The following is a 13245-nucleotide window of genomic DNA, read 5'->3' as shown; positions in this document are numbered from 1 at the left end:
GATGTTCATATTAAAAGCTATTACATTATATTCTAACATTTTAACAAGCTAATAGTCTAAAAACGAAAGTAAAGCAAAAGTTAAAATCACTAAAACTGAATAAAAACAAAAGCACAGACGGAGGAAAATGCATTCACTCATCTGAGATTATTACCCTAGTCACTTTACATGTAGACTCCATCATCTCCCGTCCAGAGTCAAGAGACGACTCCATCATCTCCCGTCCAGAGTCGACTCCATAATCTCCCATCCAGAGTCAAGAGACGACTCCATCTCCCGTCCAGAGTCGAATCCATCATCTCCCATCCAGAGTCAAGAGACGACTCCATCATCTACTGTCCAGAGTCAAGAGACGACTCCATCATCTACTGTCCAGAGTCAAGAGACGACTCCATCATCTCCCGTCCAGAGTCAAGAGATGACTCCATCATCTCCCGTCCAGAGTCAAGAGACGACTCCATCATCTCCCGTCCAGAGTCAAGAGACGACTCCATCATCTCCCGTCCAGAGTCGACTCCATAATCTCCCATCCAGAGTTAAGAGACGACTCCATCATCTCCCGTCCAGAGTCCAGAGACGACTCCATCATCTCCCGTCCAGAGTCGACTCCATAATCTCCCATCCAGAGTTAAGAGACGACTCCATCATCTCCCGTCCAGAGTCAAGAGACGACTCCATCCCGTCCAGAGTCCAGAGACGACTCCATCATCTCCCGTCCAGAGTCGAATCCATAATCTCCCGTCCAGAGTCGAATCCATAATCTCCCGTCCAGAGTCCAGAGACGACTCCATCATCTCCCGTCCAGAGTCGAATCCATCATCTCCCGTCCAGAGTCGAATCCATAATCTCCCGTCCAGAGTCCAGAGACGACTCCATCATCTCCCGTCCAGAGTCGACTCCATCATCTCCCGTCCAGAGTCAAGAGACGACTCCATCATCTCCTGTCCAGAGTCAAGAGACGACTCCATCATTTCCCGCCCAGAGTCGAATCCATAATCTCCCGTCCAGAGTCCAGAGACGACTCCATCATCTCCTGTTCAGAGTCGACTCCATAATCTCCCATCCAGAGTTAAGTGACGTCTCCATCATCTCCCGTCCAGAGTCGACTCCATAATCTCCTGTCCAGAGTTAAGTGACGTCTCCATCATCTCCTGTCCAGAGTCCAGAGTCGACTCCATCATCTCCCATCCAGAGTCCAGAGACGACTCCATCATCTCCCATCCAGAGTCCAGAGTCGACTCCATCATCTCCCGTCCAGTGTCCAGAGACGGCTCCATCATCTCCCATCCAGAGTCCAGAGACGAGACTGCACCAGTCCTTCACATGCACAGCGAAACACTGTCACCAGCCAGCTAAGTCCTCTTCTAACCATCTGCTGCTAGTTGACTTACCTGTGTCACCTTCCCACTCTGCCTTCTCATCCACTCCTCAATAAAGCATTATATTAATCACTTACCACGTCTGTCCTTGTCACTTGTTTGACACGTGAAATATGTTAAAAAGTGGAGTGGTAAATCCAATCTCATTCTCATTAGAGTAATTAAAAAGCAGAGAAAAGGAGACATCCCAGGTCCCCCCTTTAGCAATAGGCCTATTTCACAAAAATGGCCGCAGAGACCGGAAGTAGGGTAAACTCTTTTCCGGTGAAAGCGCTAGCAGTAGCAGTCAGAGGACAAATGCGGAGACTAAAAGCGGCCAGTCCTGTTGCATACTTTTTTATGTTTCAACTCAAAGAAGTAACAACCCTATTTATAATTTCACAGCTTTCCTTGTGATGAAATGTTGAAAAAGCGTTGGATTTGGGCAATACTGAGAGAAGAGGGGCACTTTTTTGTGTGTTAAGTTCTTCACGGAGGATGAAGTCTGTGTAACTTACGAGTTTACGAGAGTCCGGTCGTAGATATCTTACACCGCAGGCCGTGCTTTGCAGGTTTTCATGGAACAACTGGGGACACAGACAGACACAGACGGCAAAAAGACGTGTCTGTGGAGTGTAGGAGGAAGCAAATGTTGAAAATGGAGTGTTGATGCCGGTTCGGGAGTGATGCCCTGACAAAACATGTTTATATTGCACTTTATTGTTATCTGATTTGCACGTCATGCACTTTTATTTATTATTATTAACTGTTGGCAAATTCAAATTGTTTGTATAAGTTGTTTTCTGTAACTTTCTTTCCCTGTTTTCTTTTTAAAGTTACCTGGGTGCGGGGCCTTTGCCAGGCCTGCTGTTTACTTGTGCAAGCAAGGGCAGCTGGAACATATATTAAACGTGTAGAATATTTTCCAAACCGTATAAATGTAGACGTTCATGATATAAAAAAATAAACATATTAGAATAACTTTTAAAAATGAGTGAACACGGAGCAGTTATTCCGTGAGCGGGACTGGAAAACCCGGAGTGGATCGGGAGCGGAGTGATAACAGAACGCTTAGAGTGGAGAGAGGTACTTGCTTTTGCTCCACTCCAGGCTTTGATTACATCCCCCTAAGCAGGGTCAATAGCCTACACCTTGTCCTTCCCATTCAGACTAAAATGAAGACATTTATTACATTATTTGAGAAATGTAAGTATATTTACGGCTTTAAAATGATGAAAAGTGAATTTAAGACATAACGACAGGGGGGAACCCTGATATTGACAAAAATCCGTCGTATACTCTCGTAGCGACTGAGAACTTTAATCCCTGTATATATTATGAAGTGTATTACTGAATATAAAATGACATACATTATGATATATTAGTAAATATATTGTCTCACATTTTTAAATATATGAAAATTCTTTATGTATCATTCAATATATTGTAATATTAACACAATATATTATTCTGTATATTTTCAAATATACTGTTAAACCATTTAATATATTGATCATTCATATATTGGGAAATATATTTTCTTTTCATAAGGGGACCCGACAGTAAAATGTGATTTTGTAACATCATGATTTTTTAAAACATGTAATATCACTCACGTCATTCATGTTTTTAGTCTAATCATTTTTTAATTATTTGCCTTAATTTCATTATTAGACCTACTAGCAACGTTAAGTCAAATTCACTGTAAAGATGTAAAATTTTTAGTGTAGTTCATGGTGGTAACATGAAAAATGAGCCGTAATCTAGTCACTAGTGGAAGATTGCTGCAATCTCCGGGACAAACTAACACTTAATAACATGAAATTTTAACAAAAGCCACTAGATTTAAAACATAGCCTACAATCAGACATTATTTCAATGTATTTGTTTATTTTGTTTAGCTATAGTAAGTGTGAGCTTAGTCATCAAGTGCCATGCCATGTAAATGAATGGAACTTTTTTTTTTATGCAAGCAAACGTCAAGAATAATTTGTAACCTTTGGTCCAATTTCGATCTTGTCACAGCTCCCTGAAAACTATCAACAAAACGGACAACATCTGCTATTCTTACTTTTGTCAGATATATCAATGACAGAGAAAACAAGCTGTTCACAGTCCATTTCGAGAATGAATGGTGATCGTAGCGGGCGGCGGCGCGACCGGAAGTATCGCTACCCTACTTCCGGTCTCGGTCGCCATTTTGTGAAATTGGCCTATCCTGACAAGAAGGTGAAGACGACCATCATCTTGGCATAGGATGGAAGTCCAGTTAGATCCTAGACAATCTCATCATTGTCCTTGAACAACTCCTGCTGGAAAGATAACTTGCTTACCCTGTCCTGAAGTTGATAGACCTCAGCCCTCAGTCTGGTACACTCTTCTGTCAGTTTCTTCACAGTTTCTCAGCAGGCTTCATTGCTACACTGCTCTCAGTATGAATATGCTCTTTACAGTAGCTGTGTTCCCCACTCTGCCCACTCTCCTCAGGAAAGATGTCACTGTAGTCAATCTCCATGTCAGTACAGTTATCACAGGGTGACATTGACACATCACTGGTACAACATCTCTTCCTTTTGACAGCTTGTGTTTTCTCAAATTTCTTTCAGCAATTGTTTTTTCTTTGACATTGCACAGGTGACAGGTAGGCAAACAGACTTGGCAAGTAATCAGCATTCAGAGGACTATCACTTTTCTTGCCTGCAGTGGTAGAATGAGACACCAATTACCTACTTGGAATTAATTACTCTTACAGTGGATATAGTTTACATCAGAGCCATATAGAGAGAGAGTTGCGACAATGCGATATTTGATGATTAGTGTGGTCAACCAGCGTTGCCTGCCTTTGTTAACATATTTCTGGCTAACGGCACCTTGGTCAAAGACCGTGTTGCAGTTGTTTTGAAGCATTTTGACGTTCTTAAACGTGTATGTTATTAAGGGTATCACGTAAGGACAGGAGACTTGCAGGTGACAGGTGACTGTCTTAAAAAATCCATTGCAAACAAGTTAAATGTAAAATTTAATTAAGTGAAATTAAATTAATCTTAATGTTTACAATTCTTATGCACCCCATGCACCATTAATAAATAAATTATTTATATATAATTAAATTTAATATATATAACAAATGAAAAAAAAAAAAAAAAAATATATATATATATATATATATATATATATATATATATATATATATTAGTACAATCAAATAATAAATATTATTTTATGTTTTGTTATCTTATACAGGTCGTGCAACTGTCCGCACAAATGAACAGACTATAAACTATTTAAAATACTGTCTTAAGAATAAAAAAATTTAAACCTAAATACTATGGCATCATTTTAGGTTTAAAACCTTTCATATAATTTTTTTTAATAAATATCAGTAGTTTTAAAGCTGTTGAGATAATTGAAAAACTTTTGTCCAGCAATTTGTCTGTCAGGGTGGCACAACTGCAAACATGGCTCTTTTATTAAGGTAATAACAGTAAACATGATAATGCATCATCCAGAAGAGCCCAACTGATCCTTGTGGCAGAGTGAAAAGATTTGTAGATCTCTCTCAAATACTGGTAAAAACTGCTGATTTCAAGTAGGTACACTTTACATGTCAGGTGAATTTAAACACTTTGAAATGTTAACAGCTGAAACTTGTTCTTCGTGACTGTAGAATCACAATGCCTAAAAAACTCCACCAGTAGGGTTTTGCCTTTCTCAAATATGCATTCTAAAATAATGATTTTTTTTTTTTTTTTTTTCATTATTGGACATTTACTAAGTAATGAAACCAATATTCTCATTTTGCCACTTCCACCCATCACTATATCACACATCCCAATGTTATATTTAACCCCCGTTTAGAAGCTTTTTCCTCTAATTACACAACAATGGATAAAACTGCATTTATAGAACGGGTTTAACCATTAATAGACTGTTTGTTATTTGTTATGTGTGACTGACTTTATCCAATGACCTATCTTAGCCTAATCTATTATCAGACAACATCCCCTAAAACTACTAATTTAGAGAGCAATAATCAACTAGCATGCTTTAATACACAAGTTAGTTTGATTCAGATGTACTGATAATATACAATCTTATTCTTTATACATCTTAACTTTGTCGGAACTCTCTCTCTCTATATTGATCTGGGGTGCGTTCTCCGAAACTACATTAACGCTACGTCGTTCTTAAGTTGTACCTTAAGAAGTACCTTATCGTTAATACGTGGTTTCCGAAACCTTCTTAGTTAAGTATACCTTCTGTAAGTCATACGTTCGTAAGGTTGGTCTGGAGCGCTCTTAGCTATACCTTATCGCTGCTGACGGTTCATACCGCTAGTTGCCACCACTACGCAAAAAGCTTTTTTACATCGCAGTTTAATTACACATAGAAAATTTTATATGAACATTTAATATAAAATCTGATTTAGTATTAAAATTACATTTTTACTTTACTTAAAAAATTTACACATAAAATACTTATGTTGTTATAGCCTACACCCAGTGTATGGAAGTGTTTTCATTAATAAAGTTTCCATACACTAATGGTTGTTAGCTTTTTTTAATTAGGCTACTATCCTAAGGCACATCAGCTGGCGAACCATTTGACAGAAAAGGCTTAGGAGTCTATATAAAGAAAGATGAGTTTACACAAACTTTATAGCTATGGCAGCGAGACAGCGAGTACTTGTTTTAAATCAAAGACGGCGCCGTTGTTGTGCCGAATTTCGACCCCCTGCCAAATTATTACCCCCCTCGTTGAAGTCAGTACCTGATTGCCTAATCCTAACCCCTCCCCCACAGCTAATCCTAAACCTACCAATACTAGGGGGGTAATAATTTGGCAGGGGTCGAAATTCGGCACAACACTGTCCGCGGAGCCAATTAGTGTATGTCAACTACATGGCTGGTGGATAATCAGTATACGTTGTGGAGAACATTAAGGGTGTACTCACACTAGGCACGGTTGCCATGAACCGGGCCCGAGTACGATTGTCCCCCCTCCCCACTCCCCCTCTGGCCTGCACTCACATAGGGTTTCAGCATTCGTGCCGGAGCACGCTTACTTCATTATGGTGCGACGGTTTCGGGATAAACAGGAAGAGCGGCGCTCTCACTGAACACAATGGAGTCCAGCACGGTTAGCGCTCACACTGCATGCGAACCGCGCCCGAGTCCAACTGAACCGTGCTCTGGCCCACCTCTTCCAAGCGGGCCAGGGCCGGCTAATCGAGCCGCGCCCGGGCACGGTTCGGAGCACTCACACTAGTCAAACGAACCGCGCTTTGGTGGTCAAACGCACTCGGGCACGGTTCAAACTGGCTAGTGTGAGTACACCCTAACACACTTATGGCCGTGAGGGTTTGGGATTGCACACTTGCTAAATTATAAACACATACTCATATTTATTTCTGCATGTACATATTTCAATGAGCCCCGATAAATGCAGTTTGTACTATTTCTAAAACGCTTCTTTATAAAGAACATTGTTTTCTCAATACTTTACCTATACTGCTGTGAAGGAAAGAGCGCACAATCGATCATCGAGGCATCGATATCAACCTATTCAGCGCCTCCACCATGGACAGCACCTGCTAAGGTCGAACTTAAGAAGGTTTACCTTAAGCAACATCCTAAGGTATAGTTCGGAGAACACACGTAGGAAAGGTATACCTGTAGTTAAGGTGTACCTTTTGAGTCTTCGTAGCGCGCTAAGAGACAACGTTATCGGAGAACGCACCCATGGCCTTTATGCGGAATAGGCAGCTTTCGCGACCAATGAGAAACCGTTCAGCATGCCCATTACTCCAAGCTGCAGCTTTAGGTAGCTGATAGGTAGATTTAAGTTTTAGCACCATTTATGTTTTTTTTTTTTATTGGCTAGTCAGTAGATGTAGGTCGTAGCAACAACACACTGAGATGATCATGACACTGTCAGTAAATTATCACATGCTATCTTTGATCAAAAGACTGTTTAGGAGCCACGACCACAGAAATCACCACGATTGTTTCACGATCCTCATCTTTTGTCTGGAACAGAACAAAATCATACAGTGTGTATCAGGCATTAGATAGAATAAATCTTTTAGCAGGAGACTTTGAGAGTTGTAAGTTTGCAGATCTTATACATGCACAAACAGCTACATAACACATGCAAGTAAAAACAAAAACATGAAAACGCATCATTTTACCCCTTTAATACATTAATACAAATGTAATACAACTATTGTTAAAAACATGATGTATACACTCAAGCTTCCATTGTTTGTTTTTCAAAAGTGAGCTTGATTTATTTATTTTTTTCATAATTATGAAAAATAAATCTTTCATTCAGTCTTTGTCTCCCTCTGCTGGTTCAACACAAACACATTCACGCTCTATATTTTCTCTGTAACAAAACTCTAACCTTTTTGAGTTTATACTGTGCATTTATACAAATAAAATGGTTAATCTATGAATGAGAAACTGTAATTTGCTGTGAAATAAAAGGTGTTTCACTGCCGCCTCATCAGGTCTGTCAGAGGATCGTTGAAATCTAAATGAAGTCTTAATTTATAACAGTGAAGTCACTGTCTCTTCAGTCTCTGTTGATTCTGTTGACTGTGAGTCTCTGTAGTGGATCCTTATTCACCATCAGATGATCATCAGAAGATCAGACTGTCATCTAATACCTAAAATAAAACACACAAACAGTCACATATGCAGTATGAGATATTATGTCTGTCACATCTTTTTATAAGAAAACTAACTAGATAATCTATATTAATTAATTCTCAAACATGATAATATAGCTTCTATCTGATGCTCAAAGTCACTTTACAAAATCAAAAGCACATAAAAGGTCACTTTCACACAATGGACAGCTGATACAGAACCAGCAGAAATGATCATTACACTCACTACACATTTAATATCAGTTAATAACAAACAACCCAAATCTCAGATTATCAAACACAGTAAAAAAGTTAAAGGGGAAAAGCTGAAAATAACATTTATATTATTTTCACAATCAGTCACAACAGTATGAGCAGAATTAAACTCATATTAAACACAGTTTAAAGTTCAGAGACCTACAGAAACTGAAGCTGAATTTAAGACTTCACACACACGTGGTGTTACTGAACCTGAACCTTTACTTTTATTTCTAGTGAGCAAATTAGAAATTTAAATGAAAATATGATAATGAAAATCGTTAAAAACCATTCTTACATTAGTGTCTTCAGTTTATAATGTGGATCATCCTTCAGATCCTTCAGCAGCTTCACTCCTGAGTCTCCTAGTTTATTATTATACAGATACAGTTTTCTCAGGTGTGAGGGGTTTGATCTCAGAGCTGAAGACAGAGCAGCACAACCTTCATCTGTGACACCACAATCCCTCAACCTGTAGAAAACAATGACACACATTAAGCCTATATCTAAAGCTAACACAACACTTAATAAATAACATTATGCTGTCAATATAAAATATTAGGGGTTTAACGATACACGTATTCGTATTGAACCGTTCGGTACGAGGCTTTCGGTTCGGTTTTCGGTACGTGCATTTTCAAACCGAACCATTGGACCATTTTTCCTGCCGACCAAAATTTCGTTATTTCAAATGTAGGCGCGTTGCGCGTGGCAAGCGCGCTTAAGAGACGCCGGCGCAACCACAACATTGCTCAACATCAAATGGCAAACGTAATGCAAGCGGAACGAAACTGCTCGTTATTGTGTGGTTGAAGGACCGTTTATCAGTTTGGACCAGTGCAGCGCGAGCCGATCGTGATCATGTGACACTGTTACTACACAGCGCTAATAAGAGATCCAGTAAAGAAAGCATTTGAATTCGCCACAGAAGTAATAACATTACTGCGAGATCTAGTGAGAAATATTCTCATTTCTCCGTTATTAACGGATCAAACAGCGCGTAGAAACCAGAAAGAAACATTGTGCCATGAATGAACTATCCAGTGTCCACAGATCAGCAACATTCACCATGGATTTACGGTAGTAACACTAACTGCAACCATGGAAGTTTGGCAGGAATAGTAGGTTATAATGCCTTCAAGTAACATTACGTCGGTTTTATTTTGACATTATTGAATACAATTGCTGCCCTCAAATGTTAATCTGAACTAAAATAAACCTTTGTTTATAACTACTACAATATTACATGTCATTTTTTCCAAGGAGCTGTTTTGTTTTGTATGCTCAATTATAGCTCTAGAATTGCTCAAATAAAAAAAAAAAAAAAAAAATTTAAGATGTTAGTTTTAATAAAAAAAAAGAATTAAAAAAATGTAATCAAGGACATTTCTCTGGCATTTCTTTCTTTTTGCTGTATCAAAACGTTCCGAACCGTACCGAACCGAACCGTGACACAAGTGTATCGTATCGAACCGAACCGTGAATTTTGTGAACCGTTACACCCCTATAAAATATATACAAATTCTCATTAGTTCATGTTGTTAATATACATCAGTTAGGATTAGGGGATTAAATATACAGTTTGTACAGTATAAAAATCATTATTTCTATGGAAAGTCCCCATAAGACCTGAAAACCCAACATGTGTGTGTGTGTGTGTGAGAGAGAGAGAGAGAGAGAGAGAGAGAGAGAGAGAGAGAGAGAGAGAGAGAGAGAGAGAGAGAGAGAGAGAGAGTGTGTGTGTGTGTGTGTGTTTATTGTATTTGTAAAAAAGGAACTTGTGTGTGTTAGGACTGGGAGAAAAAAAATCGATTCACCAAACTATTGCAATTTTTAGGGCCCGAGCACCGATGGTGTGAGGACCCTCTTGGAATTGCTCCGTTTATTATTATTATTAGGGCCCAAGCCCTGAAAGGGCGAAGGCCCTATTGTTTTCCTAAGGATTATTCTTTATTATTCTTATTATTTTTCTAACGACTTCTCAGGCACTTTTGGAGCCCTTAACGTGCTCGAAAACTCTTGAAACTGTGTCGCCAAAGTGTCTCAATGGCGCCCCCTCAAACGGGGTCCGAAAACTTGGTCCATAAATCAGACACGCTTGCATGCTCATAGGAACGAACAACTTTCGTACTCTTACTTTTTTCGCCAGCCCAACAGGAAGTCTGCTATTTAGGGTTGTTTGGAAACGTATGCTTTGGAATTTGAAATACTCCTCCTAGGGAATTCTTCCGATCGCCAACAAACTCGGTGTGCATGAAGGGTCTTTTCAACCTCATCATAGTATCAATATTTCTGTGATACAATAGTTCAAATTATCATAGAAGTACTGGGATAAAAGTTTAAAGTTCAAATATAAACAAAATAGAGTAAATTAGCTTTTTAAACACTGTCTTTATTGATTTTAGCAACATTTACATTAAACAGAAAAAAAAAAGCACAAAAAAGCAACAACATCTATACTATACACTAGGGCTGTACCCGAATAATCGAATATTCGAATATTCGTTCTGTGGGTTGGTATTCGATTTGAAAATTTGACATTCGAATATTCTTTCTTTTTTTTTTCTTTTTTTTTTTTCACACCTGGGATCCCTCGCGAAACAGTTCTCATTCGCGCTTGAATAAGGCCGGCGACACACTGGCTGCGTGGCGTGAGCGTCTGCGTGGCGTGTCCGTTTTTTTTTCCGGCTCCCATGTTAACAGGTTGGAGTTTGCACACTGCCTGCGTGAGACACGCGGCTCAGGCGCGGCTCGAGCCATGCGGAAAACGCGTGCATTCTAGAAATAGAACCGACGTCTATGTTCCAGCAACGGGAGTGTTCTCTGGCTAGAGCGCAGAACAGCGGCGTACGTTTGTATGGACCGAAGTTCATGCCTGAGCTTGTGTTTTGGGTTAAGCTGCGTTGCTTTGACATTGTGGAAAATAGAATAGGCTAATAGAAACAAAATGTATTAGCCTTTTTACCCGTTATTATCAATCTAAATTAATCTCGTTTTTAATTTAACTTAATTTCGTTTTTCTTTATTTAAATTTCGTTTTTCTTTATTTAAATTTCGTTTTTTCTTTATTTAAATTTCGTTTTTCTTTATTTAAATTTCGTTTTTTCTTTATTTAAATTTCGTTTTTCTTTATTTAAATTTCGTTTTTTCTTTATTTAAATTTCGTTTTTCTTTATTTAAATCTCGTTTTTCTTTATTTAAATCTCGTTTTTCTTTATTTAAATTTCGTTTTTCTTTATTTAAATCTACACTTTACTGTGTCAGTAATTTGTTAGTCAGGAAAATATTAGATTACCTTAAAAGTATTGCTTAAGTTAACAGACCTGTGTGTGTGCCTTTTATATCACTAGTATAGTGTCCGTTCTCGGAGCATTCAAGCCCTGCCCGCGCCGCTTCCCGCTCGCTGTAGTTTACTAAAAGTTTATTATTCTGAATGTGTTGCGTGTCACGTCTCGCGTGTCCATCCGCGTGTTGCACCAAATGAGACACTGCACTCCCTTGTGAAGTCGATTGGATGAACGGTTCTCGAAATAATCAAAATGCAAACGGACATACAGACACATAGAGATTCCTGCCTTTATTAGAGAGAAGAATATTTTCAGCACCCTCTCTCCGAAGCTTCGAATATTCGATGTTCATTACTACCGAAGCTTCGAAGCTCAAAAAATGGTATTCGGACCAGCCCGACTATACACAAGTCAAAACAATGGTACATTAATATCATGACATGGTGCATGCTATGCCTGGTTACACAGAAAATAAACTATTTGGTTCAGCTTCTTACAAAAATCCTATAAAGGGGTTCCATACTAGGGCTACACAATTAATTGAATTTCTAATCGCAATTACGATTACGGGTATCACGATTACGTAATCGTTCAAAGCCGCGATTACAAAAGAAAATCCACTCTGTGTGCGTGTGTTTAGAGCATGTTATGTTATGAGAGGCGAATCGCGACTTCAGAGAACCCAGCACAATAGGAACTACCAGGCAGTGACGTAAGTGTACGCTGAAATAAAAAGTTACAAGTTTTGCTTGTAATAAACAGAAGGTCAACATTTTCTTACCAGAGCCAGTTAAAGTGCAAGTAACAGGGAAAATGTTAAATATACAAAGTTTAGGACATTTGGGGACATTCTGTTTCACCACCAGTGACAAAAGGTCCAAAACCTTTACCCAAAAAAGCTGAACTTGAGGACACTTCCATAAGCAATGGTATAAAGTTCCCATCTCTAGGTTGTATTTTATACATTGATTGGGAATGTTGGGATTAAATGTATGTAGTAATTCTGGAGATATGTATACTCTCATAATCCACTTGTACTGCAGAAGTTTAAACCTGGTATTAAGTGTCTGGGTTTGGGCCTTTAAGCAGATACTCTGCCATTCATCTTCTGTTATGTTCTCACTTATATCTTGACACCAAGCCAAACGCTTTTTCTCTGTCTGGAAACTTCCCTAGCACCATTAAGGTGGTTTAAAGTAATTTTTTAAAAGGGGACAGATCTGGTAAGAGAAAAGAATGATGCTGTGTCTTATTGATAAAATTCCTAATTTGAAGATATTTAAAAAAAATGGGTTTTAGGCAAATCAAACTTTTGCCTTAATTCCTGAAAACTAAGCATAGTTTCGTTGCTAAATAAATCTGCCACTTTGTTCAAACCATTTGATGCCAAGATTTTAAAACCACCATCACGTGTCCCTGGCGTAAACAGTGTTTCCCCAAATAGGGGTAAATTGTGATAATTGTGGAATCTGTTCAATATGTTTCAAAACTTCATACCATACAACAATAGTATTTTTAACAAAGGGGTTGGAAGTGGCTTTTTTCAATTTGGGCAGGGGTGCTGAGTACAGATACAGATTCAAATGCAATTGTTGAGTTGTACTCGCCTAAATCCGTATCCAAGGGATAGAATTTCCGTTTGTAAACCAAAACATTGCTTCTCTTAGCTGAGCTGCCCAGTAGTAGCACT

General features: G+C 38.7%; 1 protein-coding gene across 8 annotated transcripts in view; it reads right to left on the bottom strand.

The window, feature by feature from the left end:
• Positions 1–7539: 7539 nt before the first annotated feature.
• Positions 7540–13245, bottom strand: part of LOC309506221 (protein NLRC3-like) — a 186779-nt gene continuing 181073 nt past the window's right edge. For 5 of the 8 annotated variants that reach the window (XM_082179927.1, XM_082179931.1, XM_082179936.1 and 2 more), the window contains 2 exons: positions 8567–8740; positions 7540–8028 (listed from right to left, as the gene is read on the bottom strand). In XM_082179927.1, the coding sequence (XP_082036053.1) occupies positions 8022–8028; positions 8567–8740 (181 nt within the window). In that variant the 3' untranslated portion in view covers positions 7540–8021. The remainder of the gene's footprint in view (positions 8029–8566; positions 8741–13245) is intronic. The other 3 variants (XM_082179930.1, XM_082179928.1, XM_082179932.1) reach the window with 2 other exon arrangements.

The sequence above is a fragment of the Leuciscus leuciscus genome (assembly GCF_965113295.1).
Source record: "Leuciscus leuciscus genome assembly, chromosome: 9".
Lineage (NCBI taxonomy): Eukaryota > Metazoa > Chordata > Actinopteri > Cypriniformes > Leuciscidae > Leuciscus > Leuciscus leuciscus.
Note: the sequence above shows the minus strand (reverse complement) of the source record. Positions and strands in the feature narration are given on the sequence as shown.